Below are 16205 nucleotides of genomic sequence, written 5' to 3' on the forward strand. Positions count from 1 at the left end.
AAGTTGTGTACAAGAAATCTCCTGTATCTAAAGTACCATATAACCTTGTCGATAAATTGTTGCCATCATCTTTCTGAACCTTTGTAGACTTTTTCGAGGAATATATGCCTCTGAATTCAATTGATGCTTATGAGTACGACCCACGATTGAACTAAAGAAAGCTGAGAAAGAACCGAAGACAATCCATCCAATCATCTGTTGGATGAACATCCCGGAATCTGGATGTGTAGCCTCCCTATTGAATATATGGTAAAAACCACTTTACGCGGATTGGATGACTATAATGATGATTTCGGTTTTAATAAAGACTATAAATAACTGAAAGTTTTGTACTGTTTGACTCTGTTTGAATAGCATTCTTTTCACTTATGTTTTGTCTTATTATTTTGCGAATTGGATGGTTCTAGCATTCGAGTGCTGAAGTTGTACGTGGTATATCAAGATTCTAAGCTCTAGATATAACAATTCTAGAAAACAAAATGGTATTCTAAAGAAATAACACACTTTTTATGTATAGTTGAATTCATGAGTCAATTAAAGTTAAACCATCATGGAAAACCTGGACGCACTGGGCGGCCATTTCGTCCTATTTTAGGACACCTCAACGGTGCTCATCCATGATCCTGCCTCGCGAGATTCGAACCCAGGATCTACCACTTTGTATGAAATAATCAACGTGATAAGAAGTAATTTTACAGATACATTATACTGAGATATGTCAAAATGAGATGAAAGAGTTAGTGTCAGATTATCTTTTCTTATTGTTGCATTTTCATATCACCTTTGTGTGTGTGTGTGTGCATAATTGTTTATAGTACAATGAGCCATCCTGATTATATTTTAATACAATTTAATCTAATATCAACTGTCTGTATCTGTCACTATGAAATAAGACAAAAATCTTGTCCTCACTAATAATTGCTATTTTTCTCATTTCTGTTTGATGACTGCTGGTAGAAGTCATCTGATTGATTGGATTATAATGGAAAAAATGATATCTATATAAATTTGTTTTTTCCATAGAAATCAATCCTGAAAGTATTATTTTTACAATTCTAGTGATATTTTATATATAGTTGAAATCATGAGTCAATTGAAGCTAGACCACCATGGAAAACCTGGAAGCACTGGGCGGCCGTTTTGTCCTATTTTGGGACTCATCAGCAGTGCTCATCGACAATCCCGCCTCACGAGATTCGAACCCAGGACCTACCAGTTTCGCACGCGAGCAGTTAACCGATAGACCACTGAGCCAGCATCCAACGGTGTTAATGTCTAACTTCAACCAATCCACGAAGTTGAGCAACCATTTCACCAATGTCTACAGTGAGTTGATATCTCCCAACACACCTTGTTAAACTCCACTGGTTTCTGATTTTCACTAGAACTCCACGAAATACCTCATGGAACCAGTCACTAGTGAGCATATGATAAATGAAAAAAAATTCAAGTTTTATATGACCAAGGTCATAAGCCTAAATTTATATGAACCAGAATATCAGTCTCAATTGTTCACTTAATTATTTTTTGAAAACCTATTGATTATGCGAAGAAAATTTCGTATTTTACGTCGCCAGTTAGGTTCATTTAGATGACTAATGAAAATCATGAAACGCTGGACATCTATTTCACTAGAATAGGAATTATTCATCAATGTGCATGTTAGGATATTCACAGGAATATCCCAAAAATTATCTCGAACGTAAAGTGGTATGTTTTCAAACTTTCCATATATTTCGCATGTTATTTCCTATTGGTCATTATTTACAGTTGTCCTAACTATGACTTTCACGTGTCGTTTTCCTATTGGTCAATTTGGAGTTGTTCTAATTATTATAACCTTTTACGTGTCCTTTCTTTCCATTGGTTGCTGTTCATAGTCATCTTAACTGTATAAATATGCCTTGTCTGTAAATCATTTTCGATCTGCTTCGGACCCCATAAACAATCCTCATCTAACGGCTGTGTTCTGATTTATTGAAGTTGGGGAACAGTATTAGGGTCGTACTAGGATATCTGAATTTGGTCAATCGGTAGAAATTCGCTTAGTCCTATCGCAATGTTTCGCGACGTAACAGTGCATCAAGCTTTCATACAAAGATCAAATTTTAAATAAAGGTTTTGAGTTGAGCTTTTAGTCAATAACTGATGCTCTACTTTACTAAGTTCTATCGATACGTGATATCAAGAGTCCATCTTTCATTTCCATTGGTGGATGGATACTTACTTTGTACCAAACACGGTTGGACTACTCTGTTAATGTCTACTCACCAGATTACTGGCAACTCACGATTACATTAGTTACTGGTGTATATGTTTATTATGAGTATAGGATGTTTGTGAAGATTGTCGGATTTGATATTACAGAATGAACTTGGGTAGTTGAATATTAGAAACCGCACATGAAGTCTTACTAGAACTTCAGAAACATTTTCACTAAGTCACCCAAGTTGCTCTAATGTTTAAACGTTCACTAGAAAACCTGACGGTCGTCTTTTCAATTTCCGGTTAAGTCGTGAATGGTTATTACGAAGCAATCCCGTACCAGGATAAAACAACTTCCTTCTATATTCTTTCGTTGCCAAAGTTCAAGTAATATCATTTCATGATGTTGAGTGAAGAAAGTCAAATACTTTCACCAAATACGCTGCAATAGTAACTAAGATATAAATAAATAATATATTTGTAATATCTCGGTGAGTAGAAAAATTAGATTTTGTGACGTTTCGTGACTCAGTGTAAGCCACTTCTTCAGAGAACAAGTAACCAAATTAATATCAATCCAAGCTTAAATAGTACAACGGAACAACACGAATAGTAGGTGTTGTCAATCAAAAAACAGGTCCGAATAAATCAATTTCATTTCGGTCAAGGTGATTCATAAATGGTATGTATGTAAATGTGTATGTGTGCACTGTTAATGATGTGTGACCTTCATAAAGACAAAGGAAAGAGTTTAATTTGTAATGTAATGATGTGAATTGTAAATAATATCAGATTAGCATAGATAGTCCAAGTAGGATGTTTGGTGTGGCCTTCCTTTCGATTGACAGTAGTAGGATCAAGCATTATATGGAACGCTTCAGCTACTCTCCTTTCTTTGTAATTTGAAAAAATCTTTTTGTAGTATTTTGAGATCAATTTAATGATTGTTGAAAATGGCATGAACTGCTATTGCTGATTTGAAGTCTATCCAGTTCTACAAGATTATTAAGGAGGTTTCTTTGTGTACCTAATATGTTCTTTGGCACGTGTCAGAATTATCAAATCAAAACTTGATAATGATATTTACAAATAACTAAGATATTTCAATGTGGAACAACAATGGATCGTTGATTACACAGAGCTAGTTTATTGTTTAAATGAGCTATTCTAGAAAGACGGCATAAATTCATGAAGTCACTGACAAGTGGACTCAGTCATGTTGGTAGGTGTAGACTACCTGGTTAGGATTCACGAGATGATAGCAATTGATGGTTAGAGTCCTTAAATCACATGGCTCAAAATCGTTTGCAATGGCGAAGGTACATCCACTCTTTGTGTTCTACCAAATTCTAATCTTCTGAATTCTTCATGTCCCTATCCTTTTTCTCTTTCCAAATTTATTTCACTGTATTATACTTCTTGACTAACATCTTCAAACCCTAATCTTTCGCATTACTGCTTATACTCTTACTACTTCTACCACTAAGGGATTTGAATCGACAACTGCATCTCTGTGCTGATGTGGTATGGTAACTCGAACTGATGTGCGTACGTACGAAGTTCTACGTTGTGACTGACTGATTCTAGAAAGACGAACTACTGATGAAACTCAAATATTGAATTTGTACGGAATTAAAAATTCGTGAATACATACATACATATATATAACACTAAAAATGCAGTAACACAATTTAATTGGTTGTTCACGGTTGCTAATGCTGTCAATGACCTGAAAGTTTATCATATTAAACTTTCTTTAAATAAAGAGATATTTGTTTAAATTACTCAGTTTCGCTAATTCAATACACTTCTCTGTTTGATAACAATCATTAGCATTCATACAGAGCATTCCTTTTCGAACACTAGAATCAAACAATGAATGGTATTTTAAAACCTAAGGAAATGAATAATAATGAGCTGGATATCCTCGTGGATGATGTAAATGGTGATGAAGAACTGTCATCGTTGATACAATGTTTCCCTAATGAAACTAAACAATTTATATTGAAACTAAGGAATTCACATCTTGATAAATCTAATAATGATCCATTAAAACAGAATAGTAAGAATCAATTACATCGATGTTTAACAAATTTGGATGTTGAAGCACCATTTAGTACATCGACAACATATAGAAATACATTTTGTCATAGAACTGATAATAATAATAATAATGTTAATGAATCATCAAAGGTTTCAATAGGTCAACCAATTTTAAGATTTGGTGAAATGCCTGTTTTCACAGATTCAATCTTATATCCTGGTCAAAGTCGTCGATTACAAAGTACAACACATGAAACATTTGTTGAAAAGCCAGTATGTTTTCTTTTTCTCTTTATTATTGATTGTGTTATTTCAATAATATTCACTATGAAATGATGTCAACTGTAGATGCTTCAGTAATGTGTACTCAATAGATTGTATATGTGGTAAAGTTATATTTCTTTCAAAGTATTTTCACAAATGTTATACGATGTGTTTATTTAAAAAAGGGCAATCACACTTGATGGCGAAACTCTGGAAGAGGTGGAAACATTCACGTACCTGGGAAGCATCATTGGTGAACATGGAGGATCTGATGCAGATGTAAAGGCGAGGATTGGCAAAGCAAGGACAGCATTTCTACAATTCAAGAACATATGGAAGTCAAAACAACTGTCAACTAACTTCAAAGTGAGAATCTTCAATACGAACGTCAAGACAGTCCTACTGTATGAAGTTGAAACATGGAGAACTACTACATCCATCGTCAAAAAGGTACAAGTATTTATAAACAGTTGTTTACGTAAGATACTCAACATTTACTGGCCGGATACTATCAGCAACAGTCTACTGTGGGAGAGGACAAACCAGCTTCCGTCTGAAGAGGAAATTAAGAAAAGACATTGGAAGTGGATAAGACTTACATTAAGGAAATCACTAATGTGTATCACGAGGCAATCCCTAACTTGGAATCCGGAAGGGAAGCGGAAAAGAGGAAGGCCAAAGAACACATTACTCCGGGAAATAGAAGCAGATATGAAAAAGATGAATAAAAACTGGAAAGGATTCTCCAGGACAGAGTTGGATGGAGAATGCTGGTGAGCGTCCTATGCTCCTCGACAAGGGGTAACAGGCGTAAGTAAGAAAGTCAGTATTTAAATGGGGTATTAACCTGATTTCATAGATTTAAACTTTTGTAAAACTAAATACCGTCTCATAGTTATTGAAATGTACAGTAGTTAAATTATTAAGATCAATACATTTCGGGATTCAAACTCCAATAATCTCACATGTGCAACTATTGAAGTTGCCACACCACACAAACACATCGGGATCCCAGAATAATATACGTAGTAACAGTACTAGTGTTAGTAGAACATTTTGGGCGTAAATGATATGATTTGAGATGAAAATATGGGTTTAGGGAATAGAAATAAATCATTAAACTAATTACGAAACTTGGGATCTAAAGAAAGACAAGTAGTAAATGTACCTACCATAGATTTTACCCCTATCATCCAAATTCTCTAACCAGTGGCTACAATCCTTACATTATTTAAAACTTTAAAGTCAAACCTTAATAAAAATACTTACCCCTAGTTATGATTAATTTGAAAGTTTAACTAATTACATATGAGTTAGTAAATGGTATTACTTAATTGTCGAAAATAACCTGTGATTTTATTCATGTAAGTAAATAAAAAACGAATTAAGGTAACTTAAAAAAACACCCATCAATATTGAATTTAGAAATAAATCTAAGTAGTATTGGAGTGAACACAAATACCAGTGGGGATAACCGAATCTACTTCAACACTAAATTACAGAACACCTTAGTAGAATCTGAGACCCAAACTTCTTACTTAATTAATTACCCCTGTTACCCCTCGTGGAGGAGCGTAGGCCGCACACTAGCATTCTCCATCCAACCCTGTCCTGGGCAGTTCTTTCCAGTTGTTATTCATCCTTTTTATATCTGCTTCTATTTCCCGGAGTAATGTGTTCTTTGGCCTTCCTCTTTTCCGCTTCCTTTCCAATCAAACTTGACTGTTCATTTGAAAATGTCCATCCGTCGTCTCAGACTTCACTGTTTCCTCATCTCCAACCTAATTAATTTCTGTTTCTGTTCTTCTATTGTCAGATATTCTACTCCTGACTCAAGATATATACTACTTATGTCGAGATAAGTAGCACACACCCCAGTATCATTACTACAAAATATCATTACTACAAAAAGCTCTCCGGGCTTTTCAGAATAGAATATCGAGAGAATGATCTCACTTCTACGTTCAGATCTGATGCTCATCATAAGCAAGACTATTTACCCAATAACACAGTTAAGTGTTTTTCAAACTAGAAAATTCTTTAAAAAATGTCTAGTTATGTAATGATTGTGCATTCAAAAAAATGACTATTATCAAACTGCATTTCTTTAAAGTATAGTGGGAAGTTATTAGTTGTAGTATCGATTAGTTGGTATTGTGATAGTGATGATACGTTCATGTTATGAGATGGAAATCATCTTTCTAATTACGATAAATAAAAAGGCTGGATTGTTTTGAAGGTTTTGTGGTTTTCTGAGTTATGAATCACCTTCACAATCTTTAAATAGTATTCGAGTTAGATGATGAGAAACAGGAGAGTAACATCCTTTTCGTTTGAAAATGGGTGAATTTCACTGAGAAGTAGGTTTCCATAAAGGAACGATTTTATTTTTACTATGGATGTTCACACGACCTGTTCTATTGACTAGACAAAAACGGGATTAAGCCATCCAACAACTTAGAGAACACGAAACACTTCTAAAATATTACGCTCGAGCTAAAAATCTCTATCATCTTATCATGTGGATTGTTTCATTTTAATCCAACAGCCAATTCTATATATATATTGGTTACTACGGAATTTGAGATTACTTGATTGACTTTACTGTGGGTTTGTGGATCATCATCAAATTAAAATGAAACAAGATTATATTTTTCGTCCTATTTTAACACATTTATCAGCTGATGTCAGTTCAGAAAAAGAACTAGCTTCATGCCAAATGAATTATAAAATAACGAGTTTGAATATAATGATAATAGTACTTGCACAAGCAAGTGGCTATCAGGGCTCAGTAGCTGAGTCGATAACGCGGTGGCGTTTGGAGCGAAAGCTACTGGGTTCGAGTCCCAGATGCAGGTACATCCAACTGACGAGCCCCAAATAAGACGAAACGCGTTTCCTGGATTCCACTGCTAGCCACTATCCATCTTTGCTTACAATGCTTGTGAATTAAGGCTATATCGAGGCAATACGCACAGTATGCACGTATGGCAATTAGAGACTGACCAGTTGCAGTCCTAAACATCAATGGGAAGATCCAAACAAACAATACTAAGTAAATTTTGTTTTCAAATTCGTATTGTTGTAACTGACTGTCAATTTCTAGTCAAGAGTATTGTTTTTCTCAGTGAATTGTAGATTCATCCAAAGACTTATCTAATCAAATTCATGGTGTATTATTTGAGGATATTTATTTCAATTGCATCAGATAACTGTGTTTTCCATTTGCTTAACATGTTAAAATCTCTCTTTGTTTGAGCTATTTTTAATCTATTACCTTTAATGAATTTAAAAATATTATAATATTGGTACAGAGGAGCACTGATTACATTTGTGTCACAAAAGTCACTTGATCTGTGTGTGGGCTGTGATACCGCCCGGATGCCCAAAACGAAGCAGGTGGTTTTCTTAAGCGGTCACACCCGGAGCCTTCGACCTAAAGGTCTAACCCACAAGGCAGTGGAGCAGTGTCAGGAGATTCAGTCCCATGGTAGCCGGTGACCGACAATTGGTTTATACCCCATTTGTTCCCTCAGGATCCTGGAATCCACGTGCACTATTTGTTTGGAATGAGGGTTTTCCAACTCCCCTAGGTGGACTCTTCGTATCCACTAACCCGGTTAAAGCGCCGGACATTCGTTTTTCGTCCTCTTAATTTCGTAAACAACAGTAATACCAAGAGAAGGAAGTGAGTAGGACTTCCCCGTCAGTGGCTGTATACATGTGACCACGTGAAAGAATTTCGAATAATAGAGCTGACTTTCCCTACCCTCGGTCGTACCAGGGCATTTGGGGGCTCAACTCAATAATAGAATGATTAGAATGTGATGAACCGTTTTCTGAGAACACAATGATTGTACATTCGCTTCGATCTACTAGAGAATCAAATCTACCATTAATATTAAAAATCTCCAGTTTGAAAATTAGAAGACATCAATAGAAAATATTGTTTTAAATTAGATCTTTATCTGACATATATGAATTTAAAAATGTGTGTATTAACATAAAGAGAAGCCATTTTTATGCACATTGCTGCTTAGTGTCATGTCTTCCCGGATGTTTTATATGTTAAAAAAGTGTACTTTTTTGTCAGATTCTTTCTTAAGAAACGAAATTCCAGTGTACAATGATAAACTGGTTAAATCTTTTTTGTTTACTTATATTGTAATCTACAATAAGGAATATATCATCTCTAAAGCTACAGAATAAAACTTCCTTCTTGATAATCTTCTTGACAGGTCTATTTTCTAATTTTGTCAAATAAAGTCAACTACTATTTGGTATATTGATGAGCCTACAGTTATTCTATTAATTCATCTTAGATATGTATTATTGATTACTACCTCTTTCTTTGTTTTCCTAATGTCTTTTTTCGATATTAATCTGATCATGTTGATTAGCTATTTATTAGTCAATCAAAAGATAGTTCTTACTCTTATCATTCATTTTGATAATAAAAGCAAAGAATATTTTTAACGCCTCCCGTTTACGACGAATTTATGTTGAAGTATTGAGATTTGAACTATCCACTATGCAGTTTTTTTTATATAAACAAACTATATACAAATAAAATAGATAGAATACAATATTTTGTCTTGTGTAATTGAGGTAGACTATAGGATTGTGGCATATTTCATCTAGTTAGAGGTATGGTAGGGTATGAAGGCAGTTATCACTTCCCGGTTGCCCACACTGTGGGAGGGTTCTTCTAGAGGTACCTGAAAAGGAAATTGGGTTAGAAGTGGTCTTAATGACCTGAGAGCGTGACCACAGTGCCAAAGGGACAACTGCTTCAGGTCGGTCACACACGACCTTTTTGTGGGTAGTTTTTGTGTTAGCTCCGTACTTGTTGGGACCTTACCACCGGAGACGGATATCCGTGAGATAAGGTGAGGTGTGCATTTTAGGGTCGACCTTTTCTAACCCCACCCCTCCCTGTGGGAAGGCAGCATCGCTGTTATGCTGGTTGTCTGAAGGAAACACCTTACTGCCGTCACACCTCTGTACAGTCAGCGGCACGACTTCGGACCTTGGGTTTGCTGCTTTTAGTCTTACCGCTTTTCAACCGACCTGTCTGGCATGGTAGGACCCTGAGGAACGATTGTTCCAGCCAGTATAGCTCGATTGGTTCATCACGACAGGCAAGCCCGAACACCACCGAAAGGTAGCAGCAACGTTTGAGTAAATCATATACGTCCGGCGAAATTACCTACTTCTTTGGCTATTTCATTCATGTTTTATTTGTCACCAGAATTTTCGGATTTCCATTTTAACAGACAATATTAATCTTGATAAAGATGTAACTAAAAATAATGTTGTTTTCTTATATGCTTTGTCTTATTACTTAAACTCAAAATATTTGCTCCTCGAAAAAATGCATTGTGATGTGTGCTACCGATGTCGACAGATATAAGTAGTATCTATCATCAATCGAAAAGGAAATGCATGTGTTCTCATTCACTATTGTGATGACGGCCCACAAGTGAACTCAAGAAAGCTCAGAAACAGCCGAAGACATTCCATCCAATCATCTTTTGGATGAAAATCCCAGAATCTTGACGTGTAGCTTCCCTAAAAACCGCTGTACGCGGATTGGCTGACTATAAATAACTGAGAGTTTTATAGTATATTTGGCACTGTTGGAATAGCATTCCTTTCAGTTGTGATTTTCTTCTTATTTTGCGAGTTGGATGGTTCTAGCATTCGAGTGCTGATGTTGTACGTGGTATATCAAGAATCTAAACTTTAGATATAACAACTGCACTAGAACTTGGATTACATTTTAATCAGCAAATGTATGATCACCTAATCTCTTTTTTATGGCATTCATAATTTACTTCTACATTCAACGATTGTCTTTTTTTTTAGATCACTTATACGGAACCTGCAAAACCGGTACCAACAAATCTTCGTGTTGAAGGTGAACGAGATTTTTTAACTACAAATAAAAGTGTTTACACAGTCAAACCGATAACAAGCTGTCCTGTACGTAGATTAAAGGTAAATAGTAATTGAATAGTGTTTTATCGTAATAGCTCTCAAAATGTATTCACATCGCTTACTAGAACTGTAATACAATAAGAGTTTAGTAGATACATTACTGTATTTCAAATTTGAACACGTCACTGGATATTATGTAACACTGATTTTAGTAAGCTTTAGAATTAAAGATTAAATTCGAGAATACGATTGTAAATAAGCAAAACGTCTTACGTTGTTGTTGAATCATGTCTAACAATGAAAACCAAGACTATCGTTTCGTCCTATTTGTGACCTGTCACCTGAATCGGCCTCCATCCTTGTGCTGATATTCAAAAGTAAATAGATGACAATGTTTATTATGTTCACCAAATAAGTTGGTATCCATCTGCACTCAATAGCATTTAAAGCGATAGGCACTAAAGTCCAATCTAAGTGTGAACACCAATAGGATGGAGGTATATCTAGCTGATGAGTTCCAAATAAGATGAAACTCTAGTCTTAGATTTCTACGTCACTAATTGTTTACATCAACATAGTGTATTTCAATGAATGGTAGGAGTAAAGGACCTAATATTTTCACATTACTACTACTAATAATAATACTAATCGTTCTTTACAAAATGACAAATACTTTTGCAACCTCTTGGTCATAGATTCATGAAAACAATATTTTTACCCGAGGATTACATGAAAGATCACATATACGAAGTATTAAAATGTATTTTATTTAAATATTACTGAACTGCATCATTTATGAGTAATATAAGTAGTAATTCACACAATCGTCTGAATTCTGTCAGTTTCTTCATTAATCAAGCAAACTGTCTACAGTTTTTAAACAATGTATTATAGTCAGAAATCATCTTGTATTTTCATACTTACTTACTTACGTCTGCTACCCCTCGTGGAGGAGCACAGGCCGCTCACGAACACTCTCCATCCAAATCTGACCTGAGCAGTTCTTTCCAGTTGCAATTCATCCTTTTCACGTCTGTTTACAATTCTCGACGTAGTGTGTTTTTCGGCCCTCCTCTTTTCGTTTCCCTTCAGGATTCCAAGTTAGGGTTTACCTCGTGATGCAGCTTGATGATTTCCTTAATATATGTCCTATCCACTTCTAACGTCTTTTCCTAACTTCCTCTTCAGCTGGAAGCTGATTTGTCCTCTCCCACAGTAGGCTGTTGCTGATGGTGTCCGGTCCGCGGACATTGAGTATCTAGTGTAGACAATTGATTATAAATACTTGTACTCTCTTGATGATGGTTGTGGTAGTTCTGGAAGTTTAAGCTCAGCCTAGTAGAACTGTCTTGACGTTTGTATTGAAATTCTGACTTTATATTGGTTTGAAGTTGTTTTTAGTTCCATTTGTTCTTCAACTGTAGTAATTCTGTTCTTTGTTTGCCAATCCTCGCCTTTACGTCTGCATGCGATCTTCCTTGTTCATTGATGATGCTACCCAGATAAATGAAATTTTTGGGTCCAGGAATGAACATCAAATCTGGGATGCGGGTAAATCCGGGTAACGAATCTCAACTAGAACGAGACGCTCACCCTGGATTCCACTGTTAGCCACCATCCATTTCTGTTTATATAAAGAATTCATCATAATTTAAATTTATTATTCATATAAAAGATCGACTGTCAGTTCTTTTTTGAATAGGTTGAGTGTAAAACGAAAACCATAATATCTAATTATAAGAATTCATCTGTTCAGCCGTAAATTTAAACAAACAATTATATACTTGACTTGTTTAACAATATCACTGAATGGTTTCAATCTTCCATCATGGAAAATAACTCTTTTTTTCAATATTTAAGATACCAATTATTCAAAAACCACGTGTTAGTGAACCATTTTCTGGTGAAACTCAATTTCGTGCAGATTTTCCTCCAGAACGTGCATGGAATAGTGTTGATCCAATGTGTTCAGTTGTACCACACCCATGTCAACCACCAAAAGCACAAATTCAATTACGCGACACAAACGATATATCTTTTCATACAGAACAGCGTGATCAATTTCAAGGTCATGATGCCAAGGTTAGTCAGTCTACTAAGTTTTCCAAATATTGCGTTTACCTCACAAATAATAGATAATTTGTTGGGATCATTGTATTTAATTGGATTTGTTTAATGAATTACATTTACTCAAAACCTGGAGATTGACCATTGACAGTTTAGTGCATATATCAGCTTGCAAAAGATATATCACCTTTGTTATCTTGTCAAAACTGCTTTATTGACTAGTACAAAAGCTTCTACTATACATTTAGATGTTGATTTAATGCTCTGATTTGAAACTATGGGCAAGACTATGATTTATAGACGAACCAATCAGATATGAGATAACAGGTCTTAGATTTTGTTACGAAATTAATCCGTTTGGCTAAATAGAGTTTTGACATTTTATCTAATGTCAGTTCGTGATGAAAACACTTAATCTAATTTCTAACTTTAACCATCAATTGTAAATCCTAATTTTAATTCCTCACACAAGTGTATAACACTCATTTAGCTCTAGTAAGTTGGTGAACATTCTCAAGGTCACTTTGGAGTCGCTCAAAGGTCGCCCATAAATTATAGTCTGTCAGCGAATTCGACTAATTTGTAGTGTACATTCAACAATGTAGATTATAATTATTTTCCAATAAATGATCACTATCTGTCTTATACTCTCAAAGAATTACAGTTTCCTATCTGCTTGACTGATTATTAATCTAATTAAATTTTTACTTTTCCCATAATGGTGATAAAACTTGACCAAACATCTATTAAACATGTTAGAATTACTTCTACATTAGCTAAATGTTACATAAAAACATCTTAAAATTAGTTCATTTCATGGGTGGAAAGTACCTAGGAAACCGTCGGTAGTAACCAAGGTTAAGTGGAAATATATTTGCCCTAGTGTGAGACTCTTCAACAGATCACATGCATAATTCCACATGAAATCACACTTATGGCATTTAGAAATCGCTGCAATCGTAATACTGTGAAAGTGATAAGTTATAATCCAATGTCACACATTTTCCAACTTTATCTATGCAGAGCTATCAGTATTCACATTCAAAATGAAAATAACTCCTCAAACAAACTAAATAATCGTCTTCTCACTAATGAAAGTTTTTGAACTGGTTTCCTTATATCCTAGTGAGCTGCTTTGATCTATGTATGATCAATTGTGTCAGAAGTTAGGAAGTTACTCATCTATGTTATTGAATTATGTTTATTGTCCTCTTTAGATTAATCACGTGTATTATTTAACAACTGGTAACAGTGGAGTGACGGACATATGTTTTGAAATATCTAAACTATGATAAATTATTTTACTCAATGGAAGGTACATAATTTAGCTCAGTAGCCTAGTAATAGGTTATATGTAGTTAAAATTTAGTTTTGATCTCTGCAGGAATAGGTCAGGTACTTACAATGTTAATATTTTTCCAGACAAGTTTTAAATAATCTGAAATACCCATTTTGAGTCTTCTTACGAACCCCTACAACATAGCCTATATCAGAAATATGTAAACGGATACACAATTTTGTGGTGGTTACAAGTTGAAATTATTAAGATCTCCAAATCGATTATTCATTCAAAAAAATAAGTCAGTGAAAAGTTTGAATTTGTAACTATTTTTTTCTTTTTCTCTTATAACAACAGACTAATCCAAAACCGAAATCATTCAAACATGAACTATCGGCTTATACTAAACCAGCTATTAAACTTGATTGTAATTCAGTGACCAAATTGGATTTCCAACCATATACAATTGAACAAGTACTTAATGTGAACGCTAAGGTAAGTATCGATATTCCTTTCAGGTTCTTATATTTATTTGGACTCTTCTTTTATTTTCCCCACTTTTCTGTGAGCGTTTCCTAACGTTGTCTTTTTTTAATCTAATGGGTTTGTGTAGATTGTTGAATTTTTATAATTCATATCACGGACTGACTGTAGTTAGGCAATCACTAGGGATTCAGAGTTATGGAACAGCTGTTTTGTCTCAGTATTAGAGTCCTCCGTAGAGCACATCCACAACTCTGCAACCAGGAGTTGAACCTAGGACTTTAGGTTTCGCATGTGCCGGGGTCAGATGTTGTACAAGTACGACTTCAATCAGTCCTGGAGGTATATAACTCTGCATCTTGGCTTAAGTAAAAGCGCTCGAGGTCTCAGTTCCTGGGTTCTACCCCTGGTTGTGGAGTCATAGATGTTAACTTCTGAGGTATCTCATTCTGGGACGTAATAGGCCTCCAGTGCTTCCTAATTTTCTATGGCTGGCTAACGTGGATCGCCTTATGAACTCAATAAAACAAATGCATTTTATCCTGGATGATCGTTCTTCATAAGCTATCAGCCATTGTTTTGACGATAAATCTGAGTAATATCGGTCCACATCATAAATAATTAAAAATCCATTCTAGCAATGTTTTGCTTTCAGATACAACACTTTATTTTTAAATTAATTTCGAAGGATTACAGGAATTTTCATAGTTGAAAGCGTGATTCAATTAAAGCTAGACCATAAGGGAATATCTGGAAGCACTGCACGGCCGCTTCGTCCCTGGTGATCTAGCTTCAATTGACTCACGCATGTAACTATGGAAATACTAAATCTCTACAAAAACCCCTTCTGACGATTACAGGAATGGTTTGCTAATTTTGTGTCACTTGTTTTTATTTTTTTAGTCTACCTTTGGTCGAAAAACAATGCATAATGATGACAGTGGTGCACAACAATCTGGAAAACTGAAACCTGAGGAATTGAAACTACTGAAAAACTATTTAAAAGACTTAAAATCAGCGAGAAATCAAGAATTACCTAAAATTTAACATAATTAATCTTTTGTTGAAAATAAAGCTATATCTGATGCTAACTAGTGATTTGATGATTTTCTCTACATATCTCTTGTTGTTTCGTTAGGAGATTCATAAAGATCCTATGTTAGCAAATTATAGGGAAATATGAGTATATTTGAAGAAACACAGAGAGTAGCCTTTTCCTCAAACAGAGATCATTTTTAAGCAGTTGTTATATCTTGTGGCCGAGTGGATGCCTTGCTAACGTATGACGTGATAAGACCGCCAATCAGAGAGCTAAAGTTACCATTCACTATTGTTATCGGGGCATAACAGCAGTATTTTCTAAAAGATGAAAAATAAGGAAGAATATAGGAATGGTAATATTTCACATGTGATACTGTATAAGGAATAAGTTTGAGCACATTTAAGTCATGAGTAAAATTTACAGTCTTCCACCCACTTCGTCTCTATTCAATTTCAGGCACAGTATTGTCTAAAGTGTGTAGTCCAGATCGGCACCATTATCGAAATGTAAACATAAACGTTTAATTTTTGCGGCTTACTATCGTCAAGCAGGGTCAGATTGTAACTTTTCCAGAGTCACTGCTGGTCCCAAGCCCGGTTACAAGAGTAGGGTTGGACATGGGGTCAGCAAACCCATCCCATAGAAAACAATCTTCCTGAAGAACACTGACGGGAAAAATAATTTTAACTCTGCTGTGGAAGCTGAAGTATTTTCATTTAGAAAAACTATGATGCCTGATGGTGAAAGCCGAGATTCTTCGAAAGTTACGACGACGACGATGTCCCCACTAAGAACCAGAGAAACAACTAATATAGGTATATGGAATTTCCGGACAATGTGAGAGACCGGTAGGACCAAAACATAGCTGCGGAAATGAAGAGA

At 35.1% G+C, this 16205-nt stretch overlaps 1 protein-coding gene across 1 annotated transcript; it reads left to right on the plus strand.

Annotated features, from left to right (window-relative positions):
• Positions 1-4080: 4080 nt before the first annotated feature.
• Smp_078200 (hypothetical protein) lies at positions 4081-15328 on the plus strand (the record flags this gene model as incomplete). Its single annotated transcript, XM_018795287.1, has 5 exons — positions 4081-4521; positions 10381-10512; positions 12313-12534; positions 14156-14293; positions 15185-15328. The coding sequence occupies 5 exons, from the start codon at positions 4081-4083 to the stop codon at positions 15326-15328; spliced, it is 1077 nt and encodes a 358-aa protein (XP_018646960.1).
• Between the last annotated feature and the right edge of the window lie 877 nt (positions 15329-16205).

The sequence above is a fragment of the Schistosoma mansoni genome (assembly GCF_000237925.1).
Source record: "Schistosoma mansoni, WGS project CABG00000000 data, supercontig 0179, strain Puerto Rico, whole genome shotgun sequence".
NCBI classification, from domain to species: Eukaryota; Metazoa; Platyhelminthes; class Trematoda; order Strigeidida; family Schistosomatidae; genus Schistosoma; species Schistosoma mansoni.